Genomic DNA, 16067 nt, shown 5'->3' on the forward strand with positions numbered 1-16067 from the left:
TGTATTTAATCATAAATGCGTCTTCCAGAATCTCTTCGATGTGCAACAAATTGAAAAAGATGAAGGCATTGCCTCTTTTACTCTTTTATTGAGCTATTCATTTTGACAGTGGGTGAAATACTTCAAGACTTGTACTGAATAAAACTTTTGCAGATTTTGTGAATGACTAAAATACCCTTGGGAATTGATCGACTAATGGATAAGTTATGTGTATGGGTTAAATAGGATCTAATTTGATAGAATTCAAGGGCAGGCGCTTTGACATTAGCTCTCATGGAGATAGAGCATCATCTTGTGGACAATGTGAGGCAGCGCTGCTGTGCACATTAATCTCCAACAGCAGCAGAACACTGCACACGTGTGCTCAGTTGCTTTAAACATACATTAGGCATCAGTTTGGTGACGCGTTCTAGTGAAAATGGATTCATACGTTTGGAACACGGGCAGTTTATTTGAACAGGTGTTGGTCCAGGATTGAAGCATTGATACGGGACGTGTCATCTCTGTCACTCCTCGAGTTCGTCCTGTAAGAGTAACAAACAGGATCAGACTTTCAACCGCACTGAACTACACTGCTTTCATCTGTGCTGCTTCATATGATGAAGGCCCATTTTCACCACTGATTATAGTGTGTATATGATTAAAATCATTATCATGATCATAAAATAAGCCATAGAAAACAAAATGTTTGATTGGTCGTTGTTATGGCTTCTTAGGCATTTTGATTTTCCAGAGATTGTCCACAGTATTCACTGAGTATTACTAATAGAAGCTCATCTAATAGTCCTGCTATACATATATGTATTAATAATAGTACAAAGCGTGCAACTGGCTAGTTCCACCAAAAGCCCTAGATTTGGGTTTAGTACTTATGTGTTTATTTTACAAATGTGAATACCTTTGCACCATTAATCCAAAATTACAGTAATTGAACAAAATAATATTACTGTCGTAATAACCAGACTTTTCTCTGCTTTCAACTTTTTGGACAACTATTTCTGAATGATTTCAAGTGTTATCTAGTTAGGGTTAATTTTTGTCTGATTCAATAATACGGATTTTAGCTGGGCCTTATGAGATCACTATACTGAAACCATTGCCTCTTGTTTCTGTAAAATGTACACACCCTTAAAGATATTTTTGTAGACTTACCATGACATAATGTCATTTTACCTTCTACCGGAAAACATGTTAGTGTATTTAAGGATCAACACAACATATGTTAATCAGTTTCGTCTTGTTAATTCTTTACTTATTTTTGTTTTTTCAAAGTTTTATATCCATAAATTAAGTTAATAAGCGACAAAGATTAGAAAAGCATCTGTAATGGGCCTAACATGTTTAATGTAACTATTTTATTTGAGGATTTTTTACACATACATTGACCAAAATATATTTTTTATTAAAAGTATCAATGTTCATTGGTAGAACTGTGTGTTCTGTGTGCTTACAACCACGTTGTTTGTCCGTTACCAACCTTCTTTTGACGTTCGCTTATCTTATCGTTTCGCCGCTTCGCCCTTTTGTCCTACGTCCCGCGCCGTATCTCCCCCGCGTCACGTGACCGCCAGCGTTTCCTGCTACTGTTGTTTCACGCTCCCATGTTTTTCGCCTCAGCGACCGTGATGTAAAAACAACAGCGGGTGATTCTTGTCGCACAAGTTAGTTTCGACGTCCCGTCGCGTGGCAACAGCTGTCGGAGCGGCCGACCCCGGGGAGGAGGAGGGGGGGGAGGGGGGGCGGGGCCGGCGTGTGTGTGTGTGTGACAGTGTTGAAACGAGGGGTTTAAAACATGGCCAACTGCGTGGCTTTCCAGAGCAAGTTAACCTCGATCATGGAGATGCTCGCTAAAGCCGCCGTGGTGGAGATCAGCAAGCTGTGGGAGGACGGCTTCGCGCTGGTGCAGCTGGAGCTCCGCCGGCGGGAGGGCGAGATCGAAGCCCTGAGCAGGAGGCTCGCGGTGATGGAGAGCGAGCGGGCGGCGGGTCCGTCGCCGCCGGCCGCCTCGAAGCTTCCGCGCCCCGCAGACGGTGAGGGTGACCTCTGACCTTTCGGGAAAGGGAAAAGCAGTGTGCAACAACTCTGCGACATTTGCAGGTCGCGGGTTCTCAAATGTTGAGTTTTCTGCTTTTCTCAGTTCTCTTCTGTCTAGTTCATTAGACGTGGGCTGCAATTAGTTAGTTAGTTTTAGTTAATGTATGTGTTCCAAAATAGTTTAACACAAGTTTTATATCCTTTTTAAACCGAATAGCTGCAGGTTTTGGTAGTCGGATTAAAAACAGTATCATAATTTGATCAGATTACGAGACTAACCGATGAATCTATTCATTAGTATTTGATCTATTAACCATGAATTGCAGCCCTGATCTGTGTTGATAAGGAGCCATTGTTTATGTTTATCATGCGTCGCCTTTTACTTAAAACTGGTTCAACGTCGCTTCAAATCCTTCCTTATAAAAATGGCGATCGTCACATCTACGTTGTGCACGTACGTACCTCAACGCACGTGTTTAACATGCACCCGCTCTGCTGTTTCAGGGCTGATTATACACTCTGTCCAGACGTTGTCATCGGATCCGAGCGCCAGAGAGCCGGCGGACGCCCCGGCCAATCACAGGACGCCGCCCCCATCGCAGCCAGAGGTGAAACGACGCGAGCAGCTCAAGTCGGACGTCTGCGGAAGCGACTGCAGGGACGACGGCGAAGACCTGATCGTGAAGCTAGAGGACGAGGACGATGTCCAGATCGTGGAGCAGGTGGTGGACCTGGTGGAGCACGGCGCCGCCGCCGACGGAGCGGGTCACCAGGAGATGGAACTGGACTTGCAACCCGCCGAGGTCGCGGAAGAACAGGAGAGCCGGCATTGGTCGTCGGTTTCCGTGGGAGACGGCGACACCGACGACGACTCCGACTGCTTTTTCGAGCCGAAGCAGCTGTCGCAAAACCTGGACTCCGAAATCCTGCTCATTCAGAACGCTCTGGACCTTTTTGACGATTCAGCGGAGACGGCGTACTCGGACGGGTTGGCGAGGGACAGCGGACGCGGCGCCTCGAGCAAACCGAGGCCTCCCGTGACTCCCGCGCGACCTCAGCACAGCCAACCCGTGGAAGCGCCGAATCACCCGGAGGGCGGCGTGTCCATCCGATTCCTGGCGGAGAAACAACCGCAAACTAAAAACGCGTCGGCGTTCAACCCCGACAGCAGGTTCTTCCTCCTCAGCGACGCCGAGACGCAGAAGTCGATAGCGAGCCGCCGCCTGAAGGAGAAGTGGTTCATCTGCCCGTTCTGCGGCAAGAGCTTCGACCGCGTCAGCCACCTGGAGATCCACCAGCGCATCCACACGGGAGAGAAGCCGTACACGTGCGACACGTGCGGCAAGTGCTTCTCCCAGAGGAGCAACCTGCGCACGCACATGCGGACGCACAAAGAGGCGCTTTCCCACAACGCCGCTTTGATCCAGTAGTGAGCGACAAGCCACAAGTGTCCGCGCGTAGTTGAACGAACAGATGACATTTATATTTTGAATATTACCGCCAAGTAATGTAGCCCACGGATTTTACTGTGCACTTCCTTTCTTTTTCGGAGATTATTATGATGAGAATTATCAGTTTTAACATAGCTTTGAGCGTGAGGACTGATTTTGGTTTTTAAACCCGGCAGCCGGTCGAAAAAGAAAAACCCGTGGGAGACGTCCGGCCACAGGGACACGGCTGAACAACGACTTCCACGGGCTCAACGTGGCTGAAAAAGAACTCGCGTGATGAAAAAGGCAACCTCAGCGCTGAGAGGGCGGGACTCACCTCGGCTTCATCGAACGGTCGCCTTTGCGTCGTGTGTTGTCTTTGTAATGCCAACGCCAGGTTCGGTCACATGTGCATTTCATTTAATGTAAATTGTGTGGTAAAAATCCAAGAAAAAAAAAAAAAGTGGACCAACTCAAAGCACTCGATACTACATGCAGACATTTATCTTTCACCCACTGATCAGGATCTAAAAAAAATCGATCGCACAGCCTTCAGCAGCTGTTTGGCATCGCATCACCTCAGAGGACGCGGCGCGGAGCAGCTCGGGATCGAACTGCCGAGCCGCCGTTGTCCCACCGCGCGTCGGGACGGGACGGCTCCTCTTAGCACTTTTTGAGCGGAGGGTCAGCAGCCTAAAGAAACAGCTTAACATTTTGGGAAAAAGATCGGTACGATTTTGTTAAATGTGAAACCACAACCACCCGCCGATGAGCTTAGCACGAAGACATGACAACCCTTTCAAAAGAATGCGAATGAGCGCATTTCCCAAAATGACGCTTTATTCATTAAGTAGGGAGGTTTTACGAGGTCATTGAACTCACCACTCGGTCACACACACAGAGAGACCAGCCACCCTGTGAAAATCTGTTTTTCGCCTGTTATCCACAAACTCAAGTCAGACATCTGAACTAGAATAAACCAGATGTGATATAAAACCATGTTACTGCAGCAGCTGGATCAGCGACGCCCTTTATCCTCACGAGAGGCAAATCATTAAGAACAATTACTTTGTATGCTGTACTTTTATGAATAAACATTTCAATATTTACATGGCAGTATTGTTTTTTTATAGTTTCATAGAAAAAGACAATTAATATAAACAATTCACGCGACGAAACACGCAGCTGCCTTTAGTTCATCTCCTGCATGTTTGGTCCAGTCCGTCCTTCCTGTGCAGCGATTTGATTTAAACCCCTTTAACATCCAGGTTGTGTTCTTGTGCCCTTTTGACCTCTTGACAAAGTAATACAAAGTATCTCCTCATAGCTTTTCCTTTCACATAATACACGTACACACCGCTTAGCTACAGGTGCGTTAAAGCTGAAAATACCAAATACACTACAGATTCATCTCGACTGGGCCGCTGGGACAGTTGGAGAAGTCAAGTCCGCGTGATCGTCCCTGAATGTTTTTCGATGTCAACGCGGCACCTGAAGCGGTTTGTCGAGATCAAGTGTGCCTTTGTCTTTGCGGTACAATAGACGCCACAGCGAGCGTCACGGAACCTCGACTCCTCCCGTGTTCGAGGAGAGAAGGACTTTCACTCCCCCCGGAGGTTTGTGCAAGGCAGAACTCGACTGCCCGCTCCTGTAACTCTCCGTCAGCTAAGTAATGTGGGTGAAAAAGCTTCCCCGCCGGCTCTGGTTCACGCCAGAGCCGGCGGCTTTATCCGCCGACTCACTCGCACCTCGTTTCCTGTTGTCGCCCCGCTGTCGGCCATCCAATTAAAAAAAAAAAAAAGGCATAAAAAACGAACTCATTGGGTGAGAAGAACGTGAGCGAAACTCACTGTCCGGGTGTTAAAAATAAAAGTTTGGATTGTCAATGAGCGAATAAACGCACTGCAGTCAGTTTGCACAGAAACATCCCCATGAGAGAGAACAGCACCGGCCGCCCGTCCTGCTTCGGGGGACAGACGGGCGTCTAGATGATCTGTCCCCTGGGGTGCAGCAGGATGGCGTTGGAGTGAGGCTTGGGCCTGAGGACCCCGCCGCTGGAGTAGAAGTGATTGTTGAGCGCCTTCGAGAGCTGGTAGGAGCCGCTGTCCTCCTCCTCCTCCTCGTCGTCCTTGTCCCCGGCGTCCCCGTGGCCCTCGGCCACCGGCTGGGCGGGGCCCCAGTCCTCCACCTCCGTCAGGTGGCCCAGGTGCGGCTCTCTGGGCCCGACGCCGTCGTCCTGCCGGGCCTTCAGGGGAACCAGGGAAGAAGGCAGACCTGAGTCCTGGTGTAAACGGCACGGGAGCACGTTAGCGTCTGCGAGGGGACACTTTCCAAAGCGTCCTTCCTTCCTATTGGTTCACACGGTGCCTGTTTGGTCTCAACGCCTCACTGCTGTATTACACAATGTAAGTGATCTGCTTCAAAAACAGAGGAAATCTAAATGTAAAGTGTACAATGCTGCTGTATAAGACAAATCCCATCCCCTGAGGATGAGGGGGTCGTGCATGGTGAGCGGCTATTGGTCCTTATTTATAACCCCCCCCCCGGACCGCTGACACGTACCAGTGACATGTTGCTGTCCTTCAGGAACGACTCCACCCTCCTCCTGCGCTCCTCCACCTCCTCCCCGTCCCTCCCCGCTCCTCTCGTGCCGTCCCCGCCCACGCGCCAGACGACGGGGCGTCCCAGCTCGTCCACCTCCACCCCCGCCGGGGGCCCCCACCTCCCGCTCACTGTGGAGGCCGGTCGCTCCTGCGTTTTTTGGGGGAAAAAAAAAAAACATTGTGACAGTTTTTGTTTGTATGTTTTATTCTCGTCAGCCGTGATATTGGATCGATGGGTCAGTAATGCTGAGACTTTTGTTGCGACGCCCCTTCAATTTGCCAACATGTGACAGAGAAGATTCCACACGGTCACATTTCAGATCCCGGAACGAAGTAACTGCTGCAGCGCTGAGACTCACCAGAGACATCTGGCTGCTCTTCATCCGGCTGTCTACCCGGAGCACAGCGTAATCTTCAGGCTGCAATACGGAGAAAGTAAGAGAACGCTGAATGTGTGTCTCTACCTGCAGGTTATTGTTCTGTGTGTGTGTGTGTGTGTGTGTGTGTGTGTCCGTACGTGCAATCTGGGGTCCGTGCTGACGGAGTTCAGCCTCCTGAAGGAAGCTTGTCTGGAGAAACTTTGAATTTCCTCTCTGAGAAAACAAAAACGAGGCCTTTTGAGGGTTTCAGAAAATAGCGTGTAAACTGGTTTGATTGGCAGTTAAGAACTAAATAGTCATCTGGTTGTGAGGAATAAATGAAAACAAACACGTGGGCCGGCTTACGTCTTTTCGCTGAGCTCCAACTCGAGCTTTTTGTTTTTGTTTCGATGGTGCCGGTTGACCAGCAGGACGATCAGGACCAGGACCAGGACCAGAGCTGCGGCCGAGGCCCCGATGATGATCAGCAGCATGTTGTTGACGGAGACCTCCTGTCGAGACGTCTCTGGGAGAAAGACGAGGACGGGGAGGCATCCGGTGAATATTGTGAGGGGCCCCATTTAGATCCTAAACGAGGTCGATCAGTTTCATCCATCCACAAGGGGGCAGCAGACTCGCACAATTAAGCAGAAGACACTTTGAAACAGGATTAATCCCACATTGGGGAAAAATCACATTAGACTTTACTTTATGAGGACACAACAACGGGAGAGCTTCTCATCTTCTTCCTGTGGGACCTCGAGCACCACGCTCACCTTTAACCGTCAACGTGTACTCGGTTCTTCCTTCTCCCACGTCGTTCCTGACCAGGCACTCGTACACGCCGCTGTCATTCAAGCGGAGGGCCCGCACGAACACCAGCTTCCCTCCAATCGCCGACGCCCCGTCCGGCAGCGCTCCTCCCCTCCTGCTGGGCGAGAGCAGCGCGGCGGCGTCACCGGCGATTTCGCAACCATGGGAACCCGATCGATTGAACCAAACAGAAACCTGTGACTCACTGCCGTCCGATGTGAGCCGACCCGCATTCCTGCTCACAACAACAACCCCGTTGTGAAACGCGCGCCCATTGATCTGCACGGTGCAAGTGAATGCTAAACGAGTTGAGCGAGTGCAGCTGAAGACGTCCCACAAAAAGGAGAGGTCGGTCTGTGATCGGGTCCTCTGAGACGGGTCATGTTGCCCTCCGGAGCTGCAGCAGCGGCTATTTAACTGCAGCTTCGCCCCCCCCCCTGGAAACAGGCCCAGGCTCACATTTCTTTTCTCCAAACCCCCCCCCATCAGCCTTTTATAACAGAGTCACAGGTGAAAGATCGTATGTGACAGGCGGTAAATGGATGAAAAATGATACAGATAAAAGATAAAGGGAGCGAAACCAGCTTCGGCAGCCAAAAAGATCCTAATCCATTTCCTCGATCTTTCAGATTGCTCAAAATACCCATGAAATTAGTTGCAGGCAGGATGTTTTTTTCTCTAGTCACTCCGGGCGTTTCCAGTCTCTGAAGGTCGGAGCTTCACATTCTACCCCCGCAGACGCGACCGTGGAATCAATCAAACGCTCAGATTTCACAGTCGCGGGAAATAAGCTAAACTGCTCTTTATTCTATTAAGGTTCTCCGTGCGGTTTTTTTTCCCAGCGTGTGGCATTTATTGGGATGAGTTGGAGGTGGGACGGGACGGGACGGGACGGGACGCGGGCCGGAGGCTCCGAGCGGCTTTAACGCCGACTGAACGAGCCTCGATGGAAAAACGTCAATCCGGAATACTGTCGGTATCTCCTGATATGAAATATGTTCCAATCGCATCCAACACCTGAGCCCCGTGTGTTGGCTCGGAGCCGTAATTGGCTGGTACGGTGTCTCTAATTTAAGCACGGACCCGGTGTTTTACCAGCTATTAAGAGTGATATTTAAAGCACGGCACTGTGATTAAGCGCTTAGCGTGCGTCTCCTGCTCTTCCTCGCGTCGCCTCCTCCCTCCCCCGTGTGAAAATAACCGTCCCCCCCCTCGCCGCCCCCACAATCTGCTCCAAATTGTGCAACAGGACACCGCAGCTTTTATTCTGGGAGAGGAAGACGCCCTCCTTTACATTCAAGACACGCGTCCTTATTGTGCGCAGGGGTTTGGTCTGTGTGTGTGTGTGTGTGTGTGCGTGTGTGCGTGCGTGCGATCACCGTACCGCGTCCAGGTGACGCTCTGAGGTTTGGGCTGTCCTCCGCTGCCGCACAACAGCTCGGCTCTCTCCAAACCCACGACCCAGTCGCGCGTCTCAGCCGAGATGGTGGCGTCTGGGGGGTCTGAGGCGGGAAAAGGAGTTTTTAGCGGCGGCGTGAAAAGTCCGCGTACACGTGCATGACGGTTTTGTTTTGGAAAAAAACGGCCGCACTTAAAAGCTCTTCTCAAACTTCCTCGTACCATTGAACCATTGAACGCACCGGTACTCGTCTGACCGCGCTGCAGCAGAACGGCGTTGCCAGGCAACCGCTTGCCTGCAGGTTTACATCCTGTCGGCTGCCGTCAGAGACACGCGCAGCCACCGGATACAAAGTGACACTGAAATTGGTCTAATTGCAGCACAACGGCGGTGATGTTTATACATTCACGCGGCACTTCTCAGTCTCAACGCTCACTTTTTAGAAGTGAAAGTGCTCGTCGTGTAGGGAGATGATCACGCACGATGTTTCTGGACTAACATTACTGAGGAGATTTGTGTTTAAGGTTTATAATCTGAAGTCCTGGTGGAGCCGGAAGTCATCTGGTTTCTGGTGGAGTGTGAAGTCGGGACGTCCCTCCTCTGAGGCCTCACGTTGAACCGGACAATGAGCCTTTGTGCGCTCGCAAGGAACCGGAGAGGAAAGTGATGTCGGAGGTCGACGCATTAGTCAAACACTTTCCCAGCAGCCTGACAATATTCTCCAATGTTTAGTTTGCTGCCATCCATTTATCTTCCCAATGGAAAGGTTAAGCAAATAGCAATGGACAAATACCTCACGTAGGGGAGGGAGGGGACGGGGGGGCGTTGAACCGGACATCCAAAATGCACCAGAGTCCTTTTTATAAACTGCGTACTAATTCAGAGATATTTTAAACAGTCACAGCGACAAAGTCAGCAGTCAGACGCCATCAACCACGTCGCGCGAGGCGGGTTTGCTCTGGTAGCACAAACTCACTAAATGACCATTAATCGGTTTCATGCTACGAGTCAAAACACTGAGCCAGAGTCAATACAGAACACAGACATTAATCTGCACATCTCTCCATCTGCTTTACTTCCGATTCCACCGTTTCTATTGGCCTGAAATCACTGACATCATCATCATCATCATCATCAGCCGTACTCACACTGGACCACCAGCCTGTTGGGGATCCTGCGCGGCTGCTGCAGGCCGGGATGCCACACCAGGCAGTCCAGCTTCTTGCCGTTCATGCCTCGCAGGGGGTGCAGCGAGTAGTAGCTGGACACGGACCCGCCCTCCTTGGAGCGGTTCTGGGACTGGCCCGGCAGGTCGGTGTCCCAGGAGAGACGGGGGGCCGGGCGGCCCACCGCTCGGCAGGAAGCCGCCACGCGGAACGACTGGCCCTCCACCAGGAGCACGGGGTCCAGGGAGGAGATGGGTAAAACTGGGAGGAGGAGGAGGAGGAGGAAGAGGAGGTTATTGTCATTTCACTGGAACGTCAATCTGCTGAAAGTCAAATGTTTACTTTAAATTGAGCTTGAAATGAAAATCCATGATATTACTCTTAAATATCAGTCGGTTCTTATTTAAAAGAAGTATGTCAATAACAACAAAAGGACTTTCCTAAAAGAAATTAAATCAACTTCATTTTTTTTTAAATAAAGTATTTTCTATGTTGTGGATCATCGTTCTTGCTTTTATAGACGACACTACTTTGTGTGTTTTACGTGAACAAAAACACTTTTATTGTCATCTTGCCAATAATTACTGCATTAAGAGTTAATTAATGCTTCTTAACGGCGGCTCCGGGTAACTTCGTCATTACCTGAAATTACCTAAAGAAGCTGTAATTAGATTCATTAGAACCAGGACGTCACTGGATGCTTAAGTGATTGTCAACGCGGGACAAGTTTGAGCAACAAGCACTCAAAAGGTCTTTGAAATATTCAGATGAGAATGTCGTCATAAAAAAAAAAAAAACAGACTTAAGTCCCAATTAAGACGAATGTTTACTGGAGGAGTGAGAGACAGACGGAGGACAGCGGTGAACCGACCTCACGTTAACAATGGAGACGATCCTCCGAGGGGACGACGCGCAATAAGACAAAAAAAACCCACGTGTACGCGAGCGTCACCCGAGGTATTTCCGCATGAAAGCGCTCGCGTTGTTGCTCTTTCCGCCAGCGACCTGTTTAACCCGCTGCTGGTTCGCGCCGCGCCCTCCGGCCCAGCGCTCCACCGGCGATGGGATTATTAACGCAGGAGACTCAAACCGGTGCTTAGCATCGGCAGAAATACACGTCATGGATTAATGCACAAAAGGAAAAAGGCCCACACACACACACACACACGTGACGTCACGGCAGCGCTCCCGGTGCGTTGATTGACAGGCGGCCTGTGGGAAGAAACGTCCCGCGGGGAACGATGTTCTGCACGTTGCAAATGTCAAGGAGCATTTTAATCTTTAAACGAGGGACGGGCTGCAACTCCCCGACGCCCCGCGTTCGAGGAGCGGAGAGGGAATCCGGCGCTGCAGGTTGTCGGGTTGCAGTTAGCGCGGCGAGTCGGGACATGTGTCCCCCCCCCCCCCCCGCTGAGCTGAGCTGTCGCCAGCAACGAGGGAAAGACATTTAGGACGGATAGGAGGCGGATCCAGTCAACAGTCTCAACAAGCAGGGACGCAAGACAACCAGCCGACTGCTGGTTGTGCTCAATGAGACAGAGGACACACGTTTGGTGGACGTTTCTAGCTCACCTCATGGAGAGAAGACACAGTTTTGGACACCTTGCACCTGCTGACGGCTCCGTGACTCATGCACGTCTGCACTTAAATATTAGTTTGGTTCTTGTTGCCTCCGTCTATCGCGTGAATAAAATGGGTAAAAGGGCTCCAGGAATAAAGATGACTTGACTTTGGAAACATCACTCGTTCACTTTATGGTTCAACTCCAAAACTCAAGTAATCTCAGGTCGTTACAAACTCCTGGCTTGTTTTTTTTTCTTTCCGCCCGAGGAGCCTGGAGACGCGCCGCGCCGTCGGGGACAAACGTTGACAAGAGCAGCGGAATGTCCTTTTGTCTTTTGCGCGAAAGACGGCTGCGGCTGAAGCATCATTACAGCAGCTCTGATGGGATTAGGGGAGTGTGGGAGCGAGAGAGAGAGAGAGAGAGAGAGAGGGAGAAAGCAGGGGGACGCCTCTCTCACCCCAGACGGTGAGCGTCATCTGCCTCTCGAAGTTCCCGTTGGGGAAGGTGGAGATGTGGCAGGTGTAGCTGCCCTGGTCCGAGTCCTCGGTGCTGGGGATGAGCAGGGTCGAGTCCACCGTGGGGGTCCCGCTCTGGAACCTCACCCGGCCCGAGTAGCGCCCGAACTCTGACGCACAAAAGCAAAGACGACACGTCCATCGTCCCGTCACACAGAAAGAGCTCTACGGGACGGAGGAAGGACCGGAGACATATGGGGACAATTCAAATGCTCAAATAGTTTATAAACCCTGCGGGACATTAGTGCCCATTAACATTTAATGATGTCATCAGTACATTTGCATGTAAGCAGTGAAGAAAAAGGCCGTGATCAGTTATTTAGCTTCCGTTGAACTTTCAACTGAACTCTTTTCATTGAGTGAAGATTTATTGGAATGAAGCTTAACTTCTGTTTGGTGAAATACGCCCAAATTGTAAAAAAATTCAAAATAAATATGAATTAGATAGTTTATTGTGTGTCGCAGGCCTGGTTTGCTGTGGACTTTAAGCTGAATATACACTCACTTTTACTCTGACCGCAACCAACTGATAATTATAGTGCGTCACTGTTGAGAAAGATTACCTTTAGAATCCTGAAACAACCAAACGAAAGTTAAACACTAAAATAATTCATGCAGATAACAATATAAATGAAATACTCTGAGGGTTTTTATTGCTGCCCGTTCACACCCCACTGGATCCGATCTTAACCATTAACTGCGTTGCGACTCGGCGCGGCAACGAGCAGCAGGAAGTGGAGATAATGAAGCAAACAGCACGATGCCCCCAAAAGGCCTCGGAACAGGGAAACCTTTAGTAAACGCTCGCTTTGTTTTACTCCAGCAAACAATCAATCTAAAAACGTCTGTGAGGTTATAAGTATGATTAACGACAAGTGTGTCAATTCCCCAAGAAACTCCCAATGATAATTTAAGGGCAATTAATTACATTGATTTTTTAAATTGCAACTTTGGTTATTTCAAATATTTTAGTAGCCTCTCTTGTTGAAACATGTTTATTTTTTCACTTCACTATAAATGACATTTTAAGATGAATCCGTATCTTTAAGTAATTTACCACGCAGAGGAACTTTTACACAAGACGTGTATCTTTGAAGGAGTACTTTTGCTTCAGGAAGTATCAGCAGTACTTCCGTACTAGGACGTTGCATCATTGATCGGCCTGTTGTGATATCCAACATCCTGAAACCAAAAAGCCTGATGGGGGCGGATCATGTGATCACATGACCAAACACCCGCTCAGCCAGGGGTCGTGACCCCCCCGCCCCCGCTGCTGCTTACCCGTTTGGCCGTCTGTGAAGTGGGCGGTGATGATCTGGTCCTTGCTGCCGTCCGGGAGCTCCTTGTACCATGTGACCTGCACCACCTTCTCCTCCCCCTCCGCCCGGTAGCGGCAGGGCAGCCGGGTCTCGCCCTCGGCGAAGGAGCGCAGGGAGGAGACGGGCTGAGGGGGCTCCTCGAAGTCCGCCTGCGCGCACGCCGCTGAGCAGAGACCATGTCAGAAACTTCAGGAGAGGCTCCACAGACGAGTGCGTCGCCGTATTTGTGGTATTTTATTATCTGATCGAACATGAACTGAGTGAAAACCGGCTTTCCTTCTTAACGCGGTCAACGCATTCATCGCGAGAAACAACCCCATCTATTTCACTTCCCGAGCACGAGGCCGTGACCTCCTCCCACGATGCATTGCTTCAGGAGGTGAAGAGCGGGCCCCCGGCAGCTTAGTGCGCAGACAGAACACACCTACGGGCCTCCGGCGGGTCACCGGACCCGCCCGTCAGTTAGCGGCCGCGCACAAAGCAGGCGGAAGGAGCAACAAAAGTGCTTCTATGGGTCCTCGTGTGTGTGTGAAGAGCCTCGAGCAGAAGGAGCGTCCGGCTGTTTGAAGTTCTCTTGATCAATTGTTCAATTTTAAAGGTCAAACATATGAGATTGGTTAATGTCTGACCACCTGACCTCTATTTTACCTGTCGATTAGTGATAAACCTCATGGTTCTTTCCATTACCCACCTGATGTCTTATTATATCCGATGTTCCTTTTTGTACTTTCAGTTGTTTTCTATTGTTCCTTTGCGTTCGATCATCTACTTGGCTTCCTTTGCACTAAAAATCGAATGATTTCAAAAGACATTTCCGACAAAGCGCCCGTCGCGTTTAGCAGCGCTGCCTGCGGCCCGCGGAGCCTCGTATCAGGGAGGCGTTGCACAATGGAAGCCGTCACCGGGGCCCGACTGATGACTAAGATTGACTGTGCTTTAATCACACCTGGGTCGAGTCTCGGCGGAGGCGTGGGACCGAGTGAGAGAGGGCGTGAGAGAGCGTCGACACCTCGAAAAAGGTTTAAAAAAAAACTCAACAGTTTGCCCTTTGATTTGTGGGGTGAAGCCACTTTTCTGTTTTTGTAGTTACTGATTCCCGAGCTGCATTAATGATTACAGCGCAGGCCGACGTGGGACGGGGAGGCCTCTCACAGATCGATTCCCACGCAGGACACACGGGCCTCCTCGCGCTGAAAGTTTAAAATTCGCCCAACAAAGAAACCTCAGTGACCCGTTTGAGGAGCGGAGAGAGAGAGAGAGAAAAGAACAAGAGTTGCAAGAGAGCCTCATGGGACCCGGGACCGAGCTCAGAGGACGGCGACGAGGAATCAACGCATGTGGTGAAAGTCAACAGAGATAAACCAGCGACTGAAAAGGAGTCAGGCGCACACACAAAGTAGACAAACACAGGTTCACAAGCAGCCACGCAAGCTTTTCCTGTTCCCCCTCCTGCACGGCAGAATGTTTATCACACCTTCGGCCGCAGGCTCAAAAGGAGAAAACAGGTCTAAGAGGCGCATCGGCCCTTTTAACTGGAGCAGAACGGCCTGAAATCAACCGCGGCCGAGGAGGCAAAGGAGAGCAGCCATCCGGCCAAAGCGCTAATCACCAGAAATATGAGAGCAGGACGATGCACGTTGAGCAATGACTTGGGATTCGGCTTTAAGTAAGAATGTGAGCGAGCCGCATTCTGCCACGATGCTTCTCAGAGTCGAGCGGCTTAGGGAGCGATCCGAGGAGGTCAGGGTGGGGGGGGGGGGGGGGGGGGTCCAAGGACGGAGGCACCGAACCGAAAGAGACCATCTCAGTTTGATTTTAGATTCCCCTCCACTGGGAGTACGTAACCCCCACGAGAACTAAACTACTGCATCAGAGGACATTTTAATTAAATGAACAGTGAGGATTTACACAGTACATGCACAGAAATACTATACTATATTATAGTATTATACTATACAGAGTGATCTTCTTGTTCACAAACATGATAGATTACAGATCACAATAACATTTAGAAGACAATAAGCAACACATTTGTTTGACACTTTTGAACAAGTCATTAAAAAAAAAACTGCCTGAATTTTTTACGTAAAATATAAAGAAAACTCACCAAGAAGTAAAAGCACCGCCAGTCGGTGCCCCTTCGTCTCCATCTTAAGTACCAAAATAAAAGCTGGGAATCTCCTTCCTGTCTCCTATCGGGCGCTCGTGGTCGATTTCTGCTTCAGGACGTCATCGGAAGTCAAATCAAAATACGGATCGCTGCACGCGCTGTCCTCCGGTGTGATACCGCTGAGTCCTGAACGGCGAAAAGGTCCTGCTGCGGCCTGGAGCGTCACGAGGTACAAGTACACGCACGGAGGTAAACGCGTGTAATTGTATCAGATAAAGAGAGTAAAGCGGGTACTGACCAAACAGACATCTACTTGTCTGTCAAGCACAGGGAGACGCAACTACAGCACAGGTTCGAGCCTCTACACCTGTCTGCGTCCGGCCCCACCCCCCCCCCGCGACACCTGGACACGCCCACTTCGGTGCGGCGTTGAGGTGTCCTTCAGAAAATCGTTTGTCGTTGCTTCAATGGCCCAAAACAACAGAGGGAAACTTCTAAGTTCCTCTGCAGTTGTTCGTGTGAGTTGTTAAACCACAACAAAACTTTCTTTAAAAAAGGTTTCTGTGTTTTAAATGTTCTTTCTTCACGCAGCGTGTGGTACCAACAAGTCTCACCTGTAGAAGCTTGAAGTTCCCAGGAGACCTGAACTCAACACGAATATGTGCGAAATGTCAAATTATCCAGTTTTTCCCCCAAAAAACCTGACGGTTCTTCTCAGACAGGAAGAAGATCTAATGACCCGCAGCTACAACAGC

At 49.9% G+C, this 16067-nt stretch overlaps 2 protein-coding genes and 1 long non-coding RNA gene across 10 annotated transcripts; 1 reads left to right on the top strand and 2 right to left on the bottom strand.

The window, feature by feature from the left end:
- Nucleotides 1-431: 431 nt before the first annotated feature.
- Nucleotides 432-1691, bottom strand: LOC144405567 (uncharacterized). The gene is made up of 2 exons (XR_013467219.1): nt 1478-1691; nt 432-524 (listed from the first exon to the last, which is right to left on the bottom strand). It is a non-coding gene; the product is annotated as an uncharacterized LOC144405567 (long non-coding RNA).
- LOC120815600 (uncharacterized) lies at nt 1522-4573 on the top strand. The gene is made up of 2 exons (XM_040170397.2): nt 1522-2030; nt 2539-4573. The coding sequence occupies exons 1-2, from the start codon at nt 1793-1795 to the stop codon at nt 3462-3464; spliced, it is 1164 nt and encodes a 387-aa protein (XP_040026331.2). The 5' UTR covers nt 1522-1792; the 3' UTR covers nt 3465-4573.
- nectin4b (nectin cell adhesion molecule 4b) lies at nt 4287-15727 on the bottom strand. Of its 8 annotated transcripts, none has more exons than XM_078099843.1 (11): nt 15310-15727; nt 13165-13365; nt 11826-11993; nt 9787-10065; nt 8624-8741; nt 7203-7354; nt 6793-6952; nt 6585-6660; nt 6427-6486; nt 6027-6215; nt 4287-5709 (listed from the first exon to the last, which is right to left on the bottom strand). In XM_078099843.1, exons 1-11 carry the CDS (start codon nt 15350-15352, stop codon nt 5449-5451), a joined length of 1707 nt encoding a protein of 568 aa, XP_077955969.1. In that variant the 5' UTR covers nt 15353-15727; the 3' UTR covers nt 4287-5448. The 8 variants fall into 8 exon arrangements, with proteins under 8 accessions (XP_077955969.1, XP_040026321.2, XP_077955971.1 ...); XM_040170387.2 differs by having other exon boundaries at nt 4287-5745; nt 15310-15697; XM_078099845.1 differs by having other exon boundaries at nt 4287-5878; nt 15310-15691.
- Between the last annotated feature and the right edge of the window lie 340 nt (nt 15728-16067).

This window comes from Gasterosteus aculeatus, chromosome 3 (genome assembly GCF_964276395.1).
Source record: "Gasterosteus aculeatus chromosome 3, fGasAcu3.hap1.1, whole genome shotgun sequence".
Taxonomy (NCBI): domain Eukaryota; kingdom Metazoa; phylum Chordata; class Actinopteri; order Perciformes; family Gasterosteidae; genus Gasterosteus; species Gasterosteus aculeatus.